Genomic DNA, 16,134 nt, shown 5'->3' with positions numbered 1-16,134 from the left:
CATGGACTGTATAGTCCACGGGGTCACAAAGAATCGAACAGGACTGAGGGACTTTCACTTTCAGTTTACCACATGCCCTTTCAACTGGACAGTCTCATTCCTTTCTCTGCTCCAATAGTACAAGGCTGTGAATCCTCTTATTGTGATTGAATACACAGGTGTTCTTGATCTCCAGGAGGTCACAGTCTTGAACTCACCTGATGCTCTCTGATACAAAGGGCTGGTTTGTGGTTTTGACTTTCTCTGCTGTGAGTCACATCCCATCAATCAAAGGTTTCTATTCAGCAAAGACCATCCTGCATATGTATAAAACAGAATATAGGGGCTTCCCTGGTGGCCCAGGGGTTAAGAATATGCCCTGCAATGCAGGGGACATCAGTTCGACCTCTGGTCCAGGGAGATCTCACACGCTGCAGAGCAACTAAGCCCAAGCACTTCAACTACTGAACCTGTGTGCCTAGAGCCTATGCTCCACAAGAGAAGCCACCACAGTAAGAACCCCACACACTGCAATGAAATGTAGCCCCCACTCACCGCAACTAGAGAAAGCCAACAAAGATCCACCACAGTCAAAAAATAAAACAAATAAATAAAAAGAATATAGGATTGAACAACCTTTCCCTTTATTAGAATCTCACTAGAGTGCTATATGAGAAGGGCATGACAAGCCATTCCAGTATTCTTGCTTGGAGAATCCCATGGACAGAGGAGTCTAGCAGGCTATAGTCCATAGGATCAGACACAACTGAAGTGACTTAGCACACATGCATGCAGAGTGCTTTATATTTTTTGATATAAGGATCAATTCCTGCTGAGAAAAATTACAATATTAATTTGCAGTGAATGATTAACATTGCCAAGCCAAATCCCTAATATTGCATAAAATAAAATTTGTTTTGGCTCCCCTAAAAGTCAGGATTTCTTATTATTGCAGGTCTCAGCAGCTCAACTTGTTCTGCACATGGTTGCATGTTTAATTAGTGATACTTCTGTAAGTGTCTGCAATTAGCACCATGATGATTAATAAAATAACTCCTTTAAAGCTCCATTTAGCTAGCAGAACTGCATAATCAGGTATAATTAATTCATCATTAATAAATCATGGCTGATTAACTAATCTCTATATTACCAACACATTACTGAACAGCTCCCACCTGAGCACAGCTAATTTTTCTAGCTGAACAGAACTGGAAGCTATGAGGGAAAAAAACAACAACAACAACAGCCCCTCCAAAACTACATTAAGCAGCAAGTATATTGGTGTGGTCAGGGAGATTTTGAGATAATGCACATTTAGAAGTTATTGGGACTTTTCTGGCAGCCCAGTGGTTAGGATTCTGCACTTTTCACTGCCAAAGGCCTGGGTTAAATCCCTGGCTGGGGAGCTAAGACCCCAGTAAGCCACTAGGTGCAGCCAAAAAAAAAAAAAAAAACCAATAGAGAATAAAAGTTATTGAGCTACAGAGGCAATTGTCACTTGAGAGGGAAGAAGACAATGGCTGAATACTAGGATATTGCAGAATACATGGGAGCAACAGCAAGGGGAATTCCCACCCCAAAAAGAACTTGGAAAGAGGCAGGATATTACCTTACTTTCTGTGTTTAATTTTATTACCACTCTATCACTCATTACCATGAATATTAGAGGTTCTCAAATGTAAATGTACACCTGGATTGCCCGGAGAGCTTGTTAAAAAATAGATTTCTGGTCTCCATCTCCAGAGCTTCTGATTCAGTGGGTCTGAGATAGGGCCTGAGAATTTGCTTTTCTAACAAGCTCCCAAGTAATGCAAATGCTACTTGTCTGGGAAACCATACCTGAAGAACCATAGTTCTCCCTTTCTCATACACTGGGGATGACTCACAATTGCTGTGATTCCTGTCTTTTCTATAGAAAAAGAAAAAAAAATTAAGACTAGTTTTCAAAAAAGAAAAAGAATAGTTTTCAATATTATTTATCTGTCCTTGTGTTTCTCTGTCCTTATGTCTTGTCTCTTCAACTAGATTGTTAGTTTAATAACTACTTTCCTTTGTATCTCCGCACCTATAGAATGTAACTACTTTCAAGATATAGAAACTCTAGACAAAACCTAGAGGCCATGTACATTCATTCATCTCTGAAGCTTTGCTCATGCCCATCTTTCAAAACCCTGTTTTTTAACACTCCCCTGACTACGCCATAGCACTCAGGGTCTGCATATGGCAGACCCTAATCACAGACCAGTACAAGTGCTCATTATCTTTTCATGAAAGGATGAGCCTGGTCTCCCCAGTTAGAGTCGCTTGAGAGTCCTACAAGCTCCCCATCTAATCTCCTTTGCATCCTGTCCCCCAGCTCTCTACCCTGCCAATTTCTAGTCCAGTGTCTTACACACAGGAGACAGCAAATTGTTTTTTACCAACCACATCAGATTGCTAAGCAGCAAATCTGACCCACAGGGTGAGAATTCAGATACCAGCTGGGCACCTAATTTGCAGAATACATGGGAGTGACAGTAAGGGGGATTCCCACCCTGAAAAGAACTTGGAAAGAGGCAGGATATCACATTACTTTCCATGTTTAATTTTATTATCACTCTATCACTCATTATCACTCATTTAAAAAATTTCTGGGCGTTTTAGTTATTTAGCTACACGTCCTGATTTTTAGGTATTAAACGTAAGCATGTTCCAATAAAGGAAATAATTTTTTAGGTACATTAAAATTACTCCACCCTTAACATTCACACATAAACTGTTTTTACTTTTCTATCTTCATGATCCATTCTTGTCCATATAAATTCCTACTCTCCACAGACATAGCATAACATTGCTAACATTTAATAGTCCACTATAATTTTCTTTCTTAGTATTATACTATGAACTATTTTTCTATATTTCCACATAGCTATTGGGTCTTTTCGATGGCTGCAAAACAATCTATCAGGTATTCACATCTGAGTTTAAATGATTTAATCTTACTCTTCATAAATGTGTTCCTCATTCTGTGATTGGTGGTCATAATTAAAGGTGACAACATTATTCTTTGATATGGGTTACTTCGAATATGTTCACAGGTAGAACCAAAACTCCTTTAGTTAATTCATCAGGAAGCATTATTAAATCCCTTAATTTGTCTTCCTTGTTCTGTTTCTCAGGTGAGGATTAAGTGGACTACAATGCAATCTTATTCAAAGCAGTCTCTTACATTTCTTTTTATGCAGAAAATACTCAGTAATTCAAGATTGCATCACTGCAGTGCAAGCAGTCTAGGCTGTCAGTGTGCCCTCTAAAACAAGAGCCGCGCCTCCCTTGATGTCAACTCGTCCATCAGAACGCAGGGAAATTGTCAGTTCTCCTCCCCGGTTGGAACACTGAAAGGCTGAAGAAAACATAAAACAAGTCACAAATCAAGATAATTTTCACCCCTTTAATTAATAAGACATAGTGAAAGACTGATTATTATAAGCTCTAGAATCCTCCCAGGTCAGTTTAAAGAATACATTCTTTCAAACAAATGAAAACAAAATAAATGAACAAACCAAACACATAGACACAGAGAACAGAGAGTGGTTACCAGAAGGGGAGGGGCAGGCTGATATGTGCGGGATCAAAACGCCTAAAGGAGATCAATTGCATGATGAAGGATGCTGCTGCTGCTGCTGCTAAGTCGCTTCAGTAGTGTCCAACTCTGTGCGACCCCATAGACGGCAGCCCACCAGGCTCCACCGCCCCTGGGATTCTCCAGGCAAGAACACTGGAGTGGGTTGCCATTTCCTTCTCCAATGCATGAAAGTGAAAAGTGAACGGGAAGTCGCTCAGTCGTGTCTGACTCTTAGTGACCCCAAAGGGAAGTCGCTCAGTCGTGTCTGACTCTTAGTGACCCCATGGACTGAAGCCTACCAGGCTCCTCCATCCATGGGATTTTCCAGGCAAGAGTACTGGAGTGGGGTGCCATTGCCTTCTCCGTGGTAAAGGATAGAAAATAAATTTTTGATAGTGAGCACACTGTAGGATGTATAGAAGCAGAAATACAATATACATGAGAAACTTATTTAATGTAATAAATCAACACTGTCAATAAAAACCTATTAACTAATTTTTTAAACAATGTGTTCCTTCATCTGTTCATAATATTGCCTAGCCCACACCGTTCTCCTGAGGACTGAGGCCACAAACGCAATTTGATACACAAAGCACACAGCTCTACATCTTCCCTTCCTGAGCCACTTCCTCTATTACTTCCTGTAACGCCCCAGACACACCCTAACCGTAGCTTCCTCCCTGGCTCCATCTAGGTCTAGGAGTAAGCAAGCACAAGTGAAAAGATAGAGCCTAGGACTAAAAGGCTAAAAAGATAAAGAGGGGGTGCTCTTGGGCCCTTTAGAGAAGGCCCCGTCTTTCTCGAGGTCTGAAAAGGACAAAAGGAGTTCCCTACTCATTGTGGATAGCAATCAACCACACTTGTCAAGCAAACGTGAGGTACAGCCTCAGGCTTCTTGAGCTTAGGGAAGTAATTAGGCTCACAATGGAAAGAGAACAGCCACCCTGCTATCCCCAAATCAGGGTCACAGATGCTTAACCATCCCACTAAGTAAGAACTTCTGTCCACTAAGGTCAAAATTCTACTTCGATTGTGTAGCCTGTTCTGCATGTGGTACTAGCTGTGTAACCTCCACTGGCTACCATCTATTGTCTCTGTCCTGAGCAATGTATTAATCACTAGGAGACTTGGTTCCAAAGCAATTTGTTTTATTTAATCCCATAATGGGACCCTGGTAATCATCCAATCTCAACTCATCACATTATAAAGAACCTTTCTGGGCCAAAATTACACACCTAGTTAACTTTATTCAGCAAATACTTACTTGGCACTTAACTGTATTAGAAGTGTGTCTGTGCTTTGGGAGAAACAGAGGTGGAAAATGTTTGGGGGGGCGGATGTTGAGCAGAAGATTCAGGGTGAAGGAATTCAAAACCTTTAGTTTTCATGTGGGTAATAGTTAACATTTTTGTTTGATAGTTAACATTTTATTACATCTTCAAGTGGATAGCATATATGAAAAGGAATACTAGCTTAAAGTTTAGCAATTTTTTTTTAAATTTGAAAAAGAACTGTCCTACCGTGCAAGTCTTTCTTCCCCAGTTGCTCAGACCAGTAGCTACTGAGAACAGTATGTGCAGACCCTTAAAAGAAGTGAAAAGTTATGTTACAACAATCCCAAAGAAAACACGAGCAACTCTGCTACATTCATAAAGGATCAACTATCCAGTTTGAACCTTAGACAACTTACTCATTATGTTGGCCATGACTTCTGCAAAGTGGAATTATGAATGGGAATAGAAAGGAAGACATAGAATTTATGGATAAGCTCCTTCAAAAGACATATCTGCTGCATCTTACACTTTCTGAAGGCTGAATTAAACTGCAGGCTTTAATTCTTGTCTATCAATTCCTTGTCAGTCCATGGTAGGAGAATTAAGGCTTTCACGTAAATCTGTCTACATCTATCAAGGAAAAACATATCCTTCCTCCTAAGACGCACACGCAAAGAAGGGTGGGAACTCTGACAAAAGACCAAAATTTCCATGAAGACAACATTCCCAGTTTTTGGTGCCAAAAGAGCTTTGTTTTAGTGAGATATTTTTTCACAGGATTGTGCCCTAGGTGTAGATCAGAGAATAAATACTAAAATGAAGGAACAAACTGCTAAGTAATAACTGACAGGCAAGTATTTGGGAGAGGAAAGGATGGTTTGAAAAAGGTTTCTCCTTCAGAAAAATGTACTAAATACTATGGGACAGGGTGCCCAGGCATCCCAGGATGCCTGAGGCTGCCCTGGTTTCATCACTGAAGATCCCTACTCTGAGAAGTCCTTCAGTCTCAAGCAAACCAAGACTGTTGGCCATCACTGTCCAAAAAGCTTTCCCACTCTAGAAAAGCATAATTCCAGGGGGGAAAAACATTCCCTCTGTGATAATTAAAATCTTTGGGAAGCAGCCACGCATGTGTAAATCCACTCATAACTTCTTATCCATCAGCTTCCTCCAAAAAGCATTCCCCGCCTTTTGCTGCTCAGCCCACTTTTATCAAGAAGGATGAAAGTAGGAAGCATCACATTCTTGCCAACTTTTTATTTCAACTCTCTGCTTCTGGCTTGTGGAAGATCCTGAATTCCTATGTTGCTGAACCCATTCCACTCACTTAGTGAGCAGGTGCGGCAAAGGAGGAGGGGAGGAAGAAAAACGCTATTCCTGTCCCTGTTTCCCACCTGCAGTCCAGGACTTGGTCCTTCAAAGACCAAATCTTGGTCAATGATCACACAGGCTGGCCACTGAAAAGCACAAAGGACTTTGGGAATATAGTGGACATTGGCCACTGGATTTTGCAACAGGTAGCTCTAGAAGTGTTGGCTCAAGGAGCCAGTTTTATCGTTAGTTGTTAAAATACCTAACAGCTATTGGCCACTTACCATGTGCCAGGCACTGTGCTCATTATGTTTTGTGTTTAACATGCATTGTGTTTACACAACCTATGAGGTATTATCCATATTTCATAGACAGGGAACAAAAGCTGTGAAAAGTTAAATCATTTACCCAAGGTCAACAGCTAGGAAGCTAGGACGCAAACCCAGCCTGTCTGATGCTAAAATTTAACCTTGCTATATATTGCCTCATTAACACTGTGTTTTTCACAAGAGACTTCAGTGAAGGGATGGGGAGGGGAGATAGGGAAACAAAGGCAGCTCAAAACCCAAACAACCCGAAAGCTCACTGTGGAGGGCACTTAAACAGCGGTTCTCCTCCTCCTCCACTGTTTAGCTTTCCTCAGGATTCAAGGCAAAAAGTACCTGTTACGGGGTCTTCAGCCACACCGTACCACGGAGCAAAATATCTGGAGTAAAAGTCAAATGCTTGAGTCTGCCCACCAGGCTCCCCCTTGAGGGTGAGAATGAGTCCTTTCACCTTCCCTGTGGTTTCCACTTGCAGCAAATTCTCTGTATTCACTGTCAGGCTCTCCAGAAATGACCTTGTTCATAAACAGGATGGATTAGGACAAACCCATTCCACAGACTACCCATTCCCCAGACTCCATAAAGCAGGCCAGGCTGCAGCTTGTCCAGTGGCTCAGCAGTAAGCGAGGAAGAGCAACTACAACCTTCCTGCCCAGGAACAGAACACTCTGGCAGTGTAGATCATGGTTCGACTGAACATGGCACAGCCAGATCAAGCCAGAGCTATGAATCTGGTGCCCTCCCCCACAGTACTGACAAAGTCAAAAACCTCATTTACCTGTTGTAAGTATCACTGAGCCGGACCAGGAGCTTTTTGGTATCTGGGGAATAGCGAACATCTTGAACCAACGTGTCACCAATGGCAGTCTATGGAGACAGACCAAAACTTCCTCAGAAGTGTGTCTTGGGTCAAGTCCTTGGAGAACAATCTCTCACAAACATCTGCTTTGTGCCAGGCACACCCAACATCTCCAGTCTCAAGAGTTTCAGGTCAGTTTTAGGATTCAAGGTATTTCTCAAAGAAGGCCAATTTCATGGTGTTCAGGAGCACTTGGACCTTAATAGGGGTTAAGTTTAGCCTCTGAGAGCCAAAGACAGGCCTTGTTCATATATGTTACTATGAGACTCGACACACAACTCCTTCAATTGGGTATTTTCCCCACAGATAAAAAGATTCAGGGAGGCCCAGAATCTCTCTCTCACATACACACACTTTGACCCAGGACTGAGGAGCCCTGGAGTCAAAGCTCTGAATCACTACTGTCTACTAACTGTAGAGGTGGGGCTTTATGCCTGCTTCTTAGAGGAATGGGATTCCCTGGTGGCTCAGACAGTAAAAGCATCTGCCTGTAACGCGGGAGACCCAGGTTCGATCCCCGGGTCGGGAAGATCCCTTGGAGAAGGAAATGGCAACCCACTCCAGTACTCTTGCCTGGAGAATCCCATGGATGGAGGAGCCTGGTGGGCTACAGTCCATGCGGTCGCTAAGAGTCAGACACGACTGAGCGACCTCACTTTCACTTTTCATTTCCATGCATTGGAGAAGGAAATGGCAACCCACTCCAGTGTTCTTGCCTGGAGAATCCCAGGGACAGGGGAGCCTGGTGGGCTGCCGTCTATGGGGTCGCACAGAGTTGAACATGACTGAAGTGACTTAGCAGCAGCAGCAGCAGCAATCTTCTTTAGGGGCTTAGAAGCTCTAGGTTCCATGGCCAAGACTACTGAGGGTAGTGCCTGGAAGGTCTGCCTCTGTGACCACTGCTGACCAATGTCCCCCCTCTAGATATGGTGACTCCTACAGCCCAATCCCATCTGCTCTCCAGGCCTCCAAATCTCTCTGAAGGGTCATCCAACCCTTCTCTGCATGGATTCTTATGTCAATTTGAAAGTTTAATTCTCAACTGAGAATCTTATTGACAGTTTCTAGGAACAAAAATGACAATGCATGCATGCTCAGTTGTATCCAACTCTGCGACCCCAAAGAATGCAGCCCGTCAGGCTCCTCTGTCCAGGGATTTCCCAGTCAAGAATATTGGAGTGGGTTGCCATTTCCTACTCCAGGGGGATCTTCCCAGCCCAGGAATCGAACCCTTATCTTCTGTGTCTCCTGCATTGGCAGGCAGATTCTTTACCACTGAGTCGCCTGGGAAGCCCAAAATGACAATACTCACGATAAATACTTTTCATCATTCCCATTTTACAAATGCTGACCCTGAGGCTTAGAGAGAGCAGGTTAAGTTCTTTCTATCATGAACAAGGTCTACCACTGTAAAGATTTTCTGTTTTTTTGCCAATATGCTTAAAGCAATTCATTTATGAATTTGGCTTGTCTCCCAAAACCGAAGCCATAGGTGAAGCTGAGTGTAAAAGTAGAATCCATGATACTTGCTTATATTCTTTGAAAACTTAAAGCAAAACACTAAAGAGATAACAAATGCTGTATTTGAAAATTCACTAAGAAATACCCATTACTACCTGTAACAGGCCATTTCCCAGAATAATTTTTTCTCATGGCACCCTTGGCCTGGTCCTGACCTGGGCCCTTTCTGCTCTAAAACCTAAGCACCTGGCTATCCAGGGCTGCTCTGGCCTTCTAGAATCTCCACAAGACAACTGTAGTGCCTACTGCCCTGGGTGACAGTGAGAATTAAATGAAATAATGCATTAAAATGCATGGTACTGCACAGAACAGACTCTCAAAAATATTCTTTATCATCATCATCATCCTTATCATAAAGCCCCATCCCCACACAGACCCTTTGAGGAGGCTGCTATATATATCTTGTCTTCTCTATTGCAGTACCCTTGCTTTTCTGCTCTCTTGCATCAAAGCACAGCCCCGTCATCTCAGCCTTATTCTCCACTGAAGAGATCAGGACACAGACTGCTGCCAGGCTGTTTCCATTCTTTTCTTTCACTCTCAGCCTGCCACATGGCACTCTCCCCTCCCCCATCTTTCCATGGGGGCTAATCAGATAATGAAGAGTTAGGGAAAACTGGTCAATCTTTTCACCAAATAGATTCAATATTAAAATTCAAACCTGAAAGGCACCATGCAGTATTCACCCAAGCTTAAACTAGAACACTTACATTGGTAGAAGGTCTATATTTGAGATCAAATACAACAAATCTTTGTTCAAACAATTACAGATGATCAAATCCCACGGCTCAAGTTTGACTCTTTCACGAACCTTTATCAGGTCCTCCACTTCGTGCAATTTCTAGATCAGGAAAAAAGACAAAATCATTGTAAAACAGGCACATTGTATACAGTGTGTGGCAATAATTTTAAAAAGCTGACCTGGGGATGGGCTGGATAAAGAGGCAGGTCCAGGACGATACCATCCTCTTCTTTTCTGGCCTTCAGTTCCCCACTCATAGTGACAAAGGTTAGAGTGCTATTCACATTTTCTGGCCAAAAAAAGAATTTTATTTTGTTAAATGTTTGAAAGGAATCAAGAAATAGAAAAATAAACTTTGTTATATGGTTGCATGTCTCTTTTGATCACTTTTAAAAGATTCTCTGGCAGTGTCATTCATTCCAGTAAAGCGGTCCCAGGTTTGGGTTACTGGGGTCTTAGTGGAGAAAACTCTCACTGGATTCTAACTTGAGAACCAAGAACATAACTGATTGGTCTTGACATCATGCTGTGCTCTTGAAAAAATTATTTAATCTCCTTAAACCTCAATTTCCTCATCAATAAAACAGGGTAGTAATTAAACTTATACTAATTTCATTTTACCAATAAAATGGTAAATAATTAAACACAGCTTATAGGGTTGCTATAATGTTTTTTAATGTAGATTTTTATATTTTTATATACTCCTACAATAGAGTTTATAGAGTTATAAACTACTAGTTTAACTTATGCCAAAAGGATGACAAATAGAACATACAGGTTTTATACAACAGTCTGATATGAACAAATCAATTTTACTGTAAACAAGCCAAACTATATATAAAATATTGATTTAAAGATTAGATCACAAACCCTGATACAATATCCCTTCATATTACTGATACAACTTGGGCCACTTATCTCAGAGGGGATAACATTTTTAGTGAAAACAAAGATTTATGACTTAACTCTTTTCCCTATTATTTCTGTGAACATATCTCAAAGGTGAGGAAATGTCACATTGCTGATTAGCTTTCACAGAATAAAATTTATATTCTGAAATTCAAAGTTTTAGTCTTCTCATTACAACTGGTGTAAGACATCATTATTTACAAAGCATTTTCTCATCTAACCTCAGGCCTACCCTGTGCAAGACTATCAGGACTTTCTTTGTTGCTACTACTCTGCGGTTCAACTTCACATGGTGTTCAGTTCTGCTTTCTTGGACTTCCCTGGTGGTCCAGAGGTTAAGAGTCTGCCTGCCAGTGCAGGTGACGTGGGTTCAACCCCTGGTCCAGGAAGAACCCACATGTCACTGTAGGGCACCTAAGCCTGAGAGCGGCAACTACTGAAGCCCATGTGCTCTAGAGCCTGTGCTCCACAACAAGAAAAGCCCCCAAATGAGAAGCCTGTGCACTGCAACTAGAGAGGAGCTCCCGCTTACCACAACTAGAGAAAGCCCACACAAAGCAACGAAGACCCAGCACAGTCAAAAATAAGCTAAGTCATTCAAAAAAATTTTTTAATTCTAAAAAATAATTAATTAATTAATTTAAAAAATTAAAAACTTAAAAAAAAAATTTAAATTCTGCTTTCTGGTACAAGGGACATGGTGGGTTGGGGAGCAGAAAAAATTCTTCTTTCTTTACTCCACTAACAATGCTAATCCTAAGAATACTGCCCCTAGTCCTCCCAGCATGCCAATGAGACTGCTTCCAGGGCAAACGTGGCCTATAAGACCTTCACTTATTACCCCCATCTAAGTAACTCCCAATTACAGGAAACTAATCAAACTAATCACATGGACCACAGCCCTGTCTAACTCAATGAAACTATGAGCCACACCATGTAGGACCACCCAAGACAGATGGGTCACGGTGGAGAGTTCTGACAAAACATGGTCCTAGAGAAGGCAAAGGCAAACCACTTCAGTATTCTTGCCTTGAGAACCCCATGAACAGTATGAAAAGGCAAAAAGATAGGACACTGAAAGATGAACTCCCCAGGTTGGTAGGTGCCCAATATGCTACTGGAGAAGAGTGGAGAAATAACTCCAGAAAGAATGAAGAGACAGAGTCAAAGTGAAAACAATGACCAGTTGTGGATGTGACTGGTGATGGAAGTAAAGTCCAATGCTGTAAAGAACAAATATTGCATAGGAACCTGGAATGTTAGGTCCATGAATCAAGGTAAATTGGAAGTGGTCAAATAGGAGACAGCAAGCGTGAACATCAACATTTTAGGAATCAGTGAACTAAAAGGGACTGGATGAGGGAATTTAATTCAGATGACCATTATATCTACTACTGTGGACAAGAATCCCTTAGAAGAAAAGGAGTAGTCCTCACAGTCAACAAAAGAGTCTGAAATGCAGTACTTGGGTGCAATCTCAAAAATGACAGAATGATCTCTGTTCATTTCCAAGGCAAACCATTCAATATCACAGTAATCCCAGTCTATGCTCCGACCAGTAATGCTAAAGAAGCTGAAGCTGAACAGTTCTATGAAGACCAACAAGACCTCCAGAACTAACACCCAAAAAAGATGTCCTTTTCATCATAGGGAACTGGAATGCAAAAGTAGGAAGTCAAGAGATACCTGGAGTAATAGGCAAATTTGGCTTTGGAGTACAAAATGAAACAGGGCAAAGACTAACAGAGCTTTGCCAAGAACACACTAGTCATAGCAAGCACCTCTTCAACAACACAAGAGAAGACTCTACATATGAAAGAAAGAAGTCGCTCAGTCGTGTCCAGCTCTTTGTGACCCCATGGACTGTAGCCTATCAGGCTCCTCCGTTCATGGGATTTTCCAAGCAAGGGTGCTGGAGTGGGTTGCCATTTCCTTCTCCAGGGGATCTTCCTGACTGGGGGATCAATCCCGGGTCTCCGCATTGCAGGCAGACAATTTACCGTCTGAGCCACCAGGGAAGGCTTCCAAATCCTAAAAGATGATGCTGTGGAAGTGCTGCACTCAATATGCCAACAAATTTGGAAAACTCAGTGGTAGCCACAGGACTGGAAAAGGTCAGTTTTCATTCCAATCCCAAAGGATGGCAATGCCAAACAATGTTCAAATGACCACACAACTGCACACATCTCACACGCTAGCAAAGTAATGCTCAAACTTCTTCAAGCCAGGCTTCACCAGTACATGAACCATGAACTTCCAGATGTTTAAGCTGGATTTAGAAAAGTCAGAGGAACCAGAGATCAAATTGCCAACATCCACTGGATCATCAAAAAAGCAAGAGAGTTCCAGAAAAACATGTGCTTCTGCTTTATTGACTATGCCAAAGCTTTTGACTGTGTGGATCACAACAAAATGTGGAAAATTATTTAAGAGATGGGAATACCAGACCACCTGACCTGCCTCCTGAGAAATCTGTATGCAGGTCAAGAAGCATCAGTTAGAACCAAACAAGGAACAACAGACTGGTTCCAAATTGGGAAGTCAAGGCTGTATATTGTCACCCTGCTTATTGAACTTATATGCAGAGTATATCAGGAGAAATGCCAGGCTGGATGAAGCACAAGCTGGAATCAAGATTGCTGGGAGAAATATCAATAACCTCAGATACACATATGACACCACTCTTATGGCAGAAAGCGAAGAAGGACTAAAGAGCTTCTTGATGAAAGTGAAAGAGGAGAGTGAAAAATTTGGCTTAAAACTCAACATTCAGAAAACGAAGATCATGGCATCCGGTCCCATCACTTCATTTCAAATAGATGGGGAAACAGTAGAAACAGTGACAAACTTTATTTTTTTTGGACTCCCAAATCACTGCAGATGGTGACTGCAGCTATGAAATTAAAAGACACTTGCTCCTTGGAAGAAAAGCTATGACCAACCTAGACAGCCTATTGAAAAGCAGAGAGATTACTTTGGTGACAAAGTCCATCTGGTCAAGGCTATGGTTTTTCCAGTAGTCATGTATGGCTGTGAGAGTAGGACTACAAAGAAAGCTGAGCACGGAAGAATTGATGCTTTTGAACTATGATGTTGGGGAAGACTCTTGAGAGTCCCTTGGGCAGCAAGGAGATCCAACCAGTCCATCCTAAAGGAAGTCAGTCCTGATTATTCATTGGAAGGACTGATGCTGAAGCCAAAGCTCCATTACTTTGGCCACCTGATGCAAAGAACTGACTCCCTGGAAAAGACCCTGATGCTGGAAAAGATTGCAGGCGGGAGGAGAAGGGGACGACAGAGGATAAGATGGTTGGATGGCATCACCAACTCAATGGACTTGAGTTTGAGTATGCTCCAGGAGTTGGTGATGGACAGGGAAGCCTGGTGTGCTGCAGTCCATGGGGTCACAAATAGTCGGACATGACTAAGCGACTGAACTGAACTGAAGTAACTCCAAAAAGAACTTCTTTTTCAAATCCCCCACTCCCCCAGTTACCCCTCTGTCATATCATCCTGGTTACTTCCTTGTTTGACTTTCTGTTGTCTACACTTTTTCATGGCTGCTTCTGTCTCTACTTTGAGGACACTTCCAGGCATCTCCCCTCTGCCCTGTTCCCACAAAGCCCTGATCTTTATTACACCAAGTGTAGATGAGATGGGAACTGGTAGGATTAAAGTACTGCATCCTTTCTTCACAGGGTAAATGTATATAGTTTACCTCATGAATATTTAAAATTCAGGATAAAGAAGCTTCTATTGTGAAATGAATTTCAGTGTGCATGGGGACACATTTGGGGAAAAGTATGTCTTTTAGTTCCCCAGTATTATGTCATGTTAAATACCTATTCTGCCTTACAAGCCGTCCTCCTGTGTTGGTCACAGAGACCAGAGAGCTCCTATTTAAAAGAAAATGGTAGGACTTCCCTAGTGATACAGTGGATAAAAATCCACTTGCCAATGCAGGGGACATGCGTCCAATCCTTGGTCTGGGAGGGAGGATGCCATAGAGGAATTAAGACCGCATCCCACAACTGCTGGAGCCTGTGCTCCGAAACAAGAGAAGCTGCCACCAGGAGAAGCCCATGCACCGCAACCAGAGTAGCCCCCGCGGGCCGCAACTAGAGAAAGCCCGTGCACAGCAACAGAGACCCAGCGCAACCAAAAGTAAATCAATAAAATAAACTATAAACAAAAGAAAATGGCATTTCAGAGAACAGCAACTATGGCTATTCAACATGCCTGAAAAATCAAAGTGTTCTTGAAGGTTGCTGTTTTTGTTTCTACATAATAAATCATGTGAAATAAACTTTGCAGTCTTTATACCAGTCACTTTGGTTCACAGGAAAAAATGTACGAGAGTTTTTAAAAATATTTCTATTTACTAACTGATAAGTTCATAAAAGAAATCATATTACTTATTTTGTGAAACAGCACAGCTGCAGAAGCCAGGGTAGCGTGGCCACAGAGAGGAACCTCACTCTGTGGTGTAAACCATCTTAATCCAAAGCAGGAACCTTCAGAGGGGAAAAACCAAAGAGAGACAAGATCATTTCCATACAAAGGGGTTGAAAGTTTTCATTTTCTAAACATTGCATTAGCGTAATTAATCACTGAAACGTGTTGTGAAAAGGAGGAGCAAAGTCTAGGCAAGACCTCTGTTGCTGCTGCTGCTGCTGCTGCTGCTAAGTCACTTCAGTCGTGTCCAACTCTGTGCGACCCCATAGACGGCAGCCCACCAGGCTACCCTGTCCCTGGGATTCTCCAGGCAAGAACACTGGAGTGGGTTGTCATTTCCTTCTCCAATGCGTGAAAGTGAAGTCGCTCAGTCATGTCTGACTCTTAGCGACCACATGGACTGCAGCCCACCAGGCTCCTCCATCCATGGGATTTTCCAGGCAAGAGTACTGGAGTGGGGTGCCATTGCCTTCTCCGAAGCAAGACTTTTAGGGCTCTGCAATGCTAGATCTGGATCTGAAACATTCAAATTCATCAGCATCTGCTCCCTTAGATGAACTGAAAATCAAATTAGAAGCTCCCCCACCTTCCTTATCTGCATGCAAAGAATAAATGGACATTTTTCTTAAATATTATTCCCCCACTGGAAAAACAGTTTCTGGTACCATTCAGGAATTGTTTTAAAAGAAAAGAAAAAAGTGTATTTACTTTGTGTAAAGTTGTCATTTGGGTGTAGCTTTCGGATAAAAGCTGTTTCAGAGAGGTTCATCTCCTTTGCAATTTTTTGATGCAAGTCTTCATCCAGTTTCTAAATTAGAAGCAAAAGGTTAGTGAGATTCCAGAAACACAAATCAGACTTCCTTGAACAGCAACTACCACTAGTAAGAAAAAAAGTTTATTAATATTAAAAGTTATATACTTTAAAATTTTTAATGTAAAAAGAATTTTAAAAAGTCATATACTTTTATTTTTTTTTAAAAGTCATATACTTTTAAAGTAAATAATCACGAAGAAATTTAAGGCACTTTTATAAAGATTGTTTTTCAGAAATCCATGCATGTAGCACCATGTGAAGAGCTGTGGAAGCTAGAGCAGATTCTGAAAAACCTACCGGCCTGGGCTATCCTTTGTCAGATTACTATCTAGTCTATCAG

At 41.8% G+C, this 16,134-nt stretch overlaps 1 protein-coding gene across 3 annotated transcripts in view; it reads right to left on the bottom strand.

Annotated features, from left to right (window-relative positions):
• Nucleotides 1-1,175: 1,175 nt before the first annotated feature.
• Nucleotides 1,176-16,134, bottom strand: part of PBLD (phenazine biosynthesis like protein domain containing) — a 36,776-nt gene continuing 21,817 nt past the window's right edge. For 2 of the 3 annotated variants that reach the window (XM_070364667.1, XM_005907322.2), the window contains exons 3-10: nt 15,689-15,788; nt 14,941-15,039; nt 9,796-9,905; nt 9,686-9,715; nt 7,273-7,361; nt 6,831-7,009; nt 5,104-5,166; nt 1,177-3,361 (exon numbers count right to left, since the gene is read on the bottom strand). In XM_070364667.1, the coding sequence (XP_070220768.1) occupies nt 3,249-3,361; nt 5,104-5,166; nt 6,831-7,009; nt 7,273-7,361; nt 9,686-9,715; nt 9,796-9,905; nt 14,941-15,039; nt 15,689-15,788 (783 nt within the window). In that variant the 3' untranslated portion in view covers nt 1,177-3,248. Of the gene's footprint in view, nt 3,362-5,103; nt 5,167-6,830; nt 7,010-7,272; nt 7,362-9,685; nt 9,716-9,795; nt 9,906-14,940; nt 15,040-15,688; nt 15,789-16,134 lie in introns of all 3 variants that reach the window. The other variant, XM_070364668.1, reaches the window with a different exon arrangement.

The sequence above is a fragment of the Bos mutus genome, chromosome 28 (assembly GCF_027580195.1).
Source record: "Bos mutus isolate GX-2022 chromosome 28, NWIPB_WYAK_1.1, whole genome shotgun sequence".
Classification (NCBI taxonomy): domain Eukaryota; kingdom Metazoa; phylum Chordata; class Mammalia; order Artiodactyla; family Bovidae; genus Bos; species Bos mutus.
Note: the sequence above shows the minus strand (reverse complement) of the source record. Positions and strands in the feature narration are given on the sequence as shown.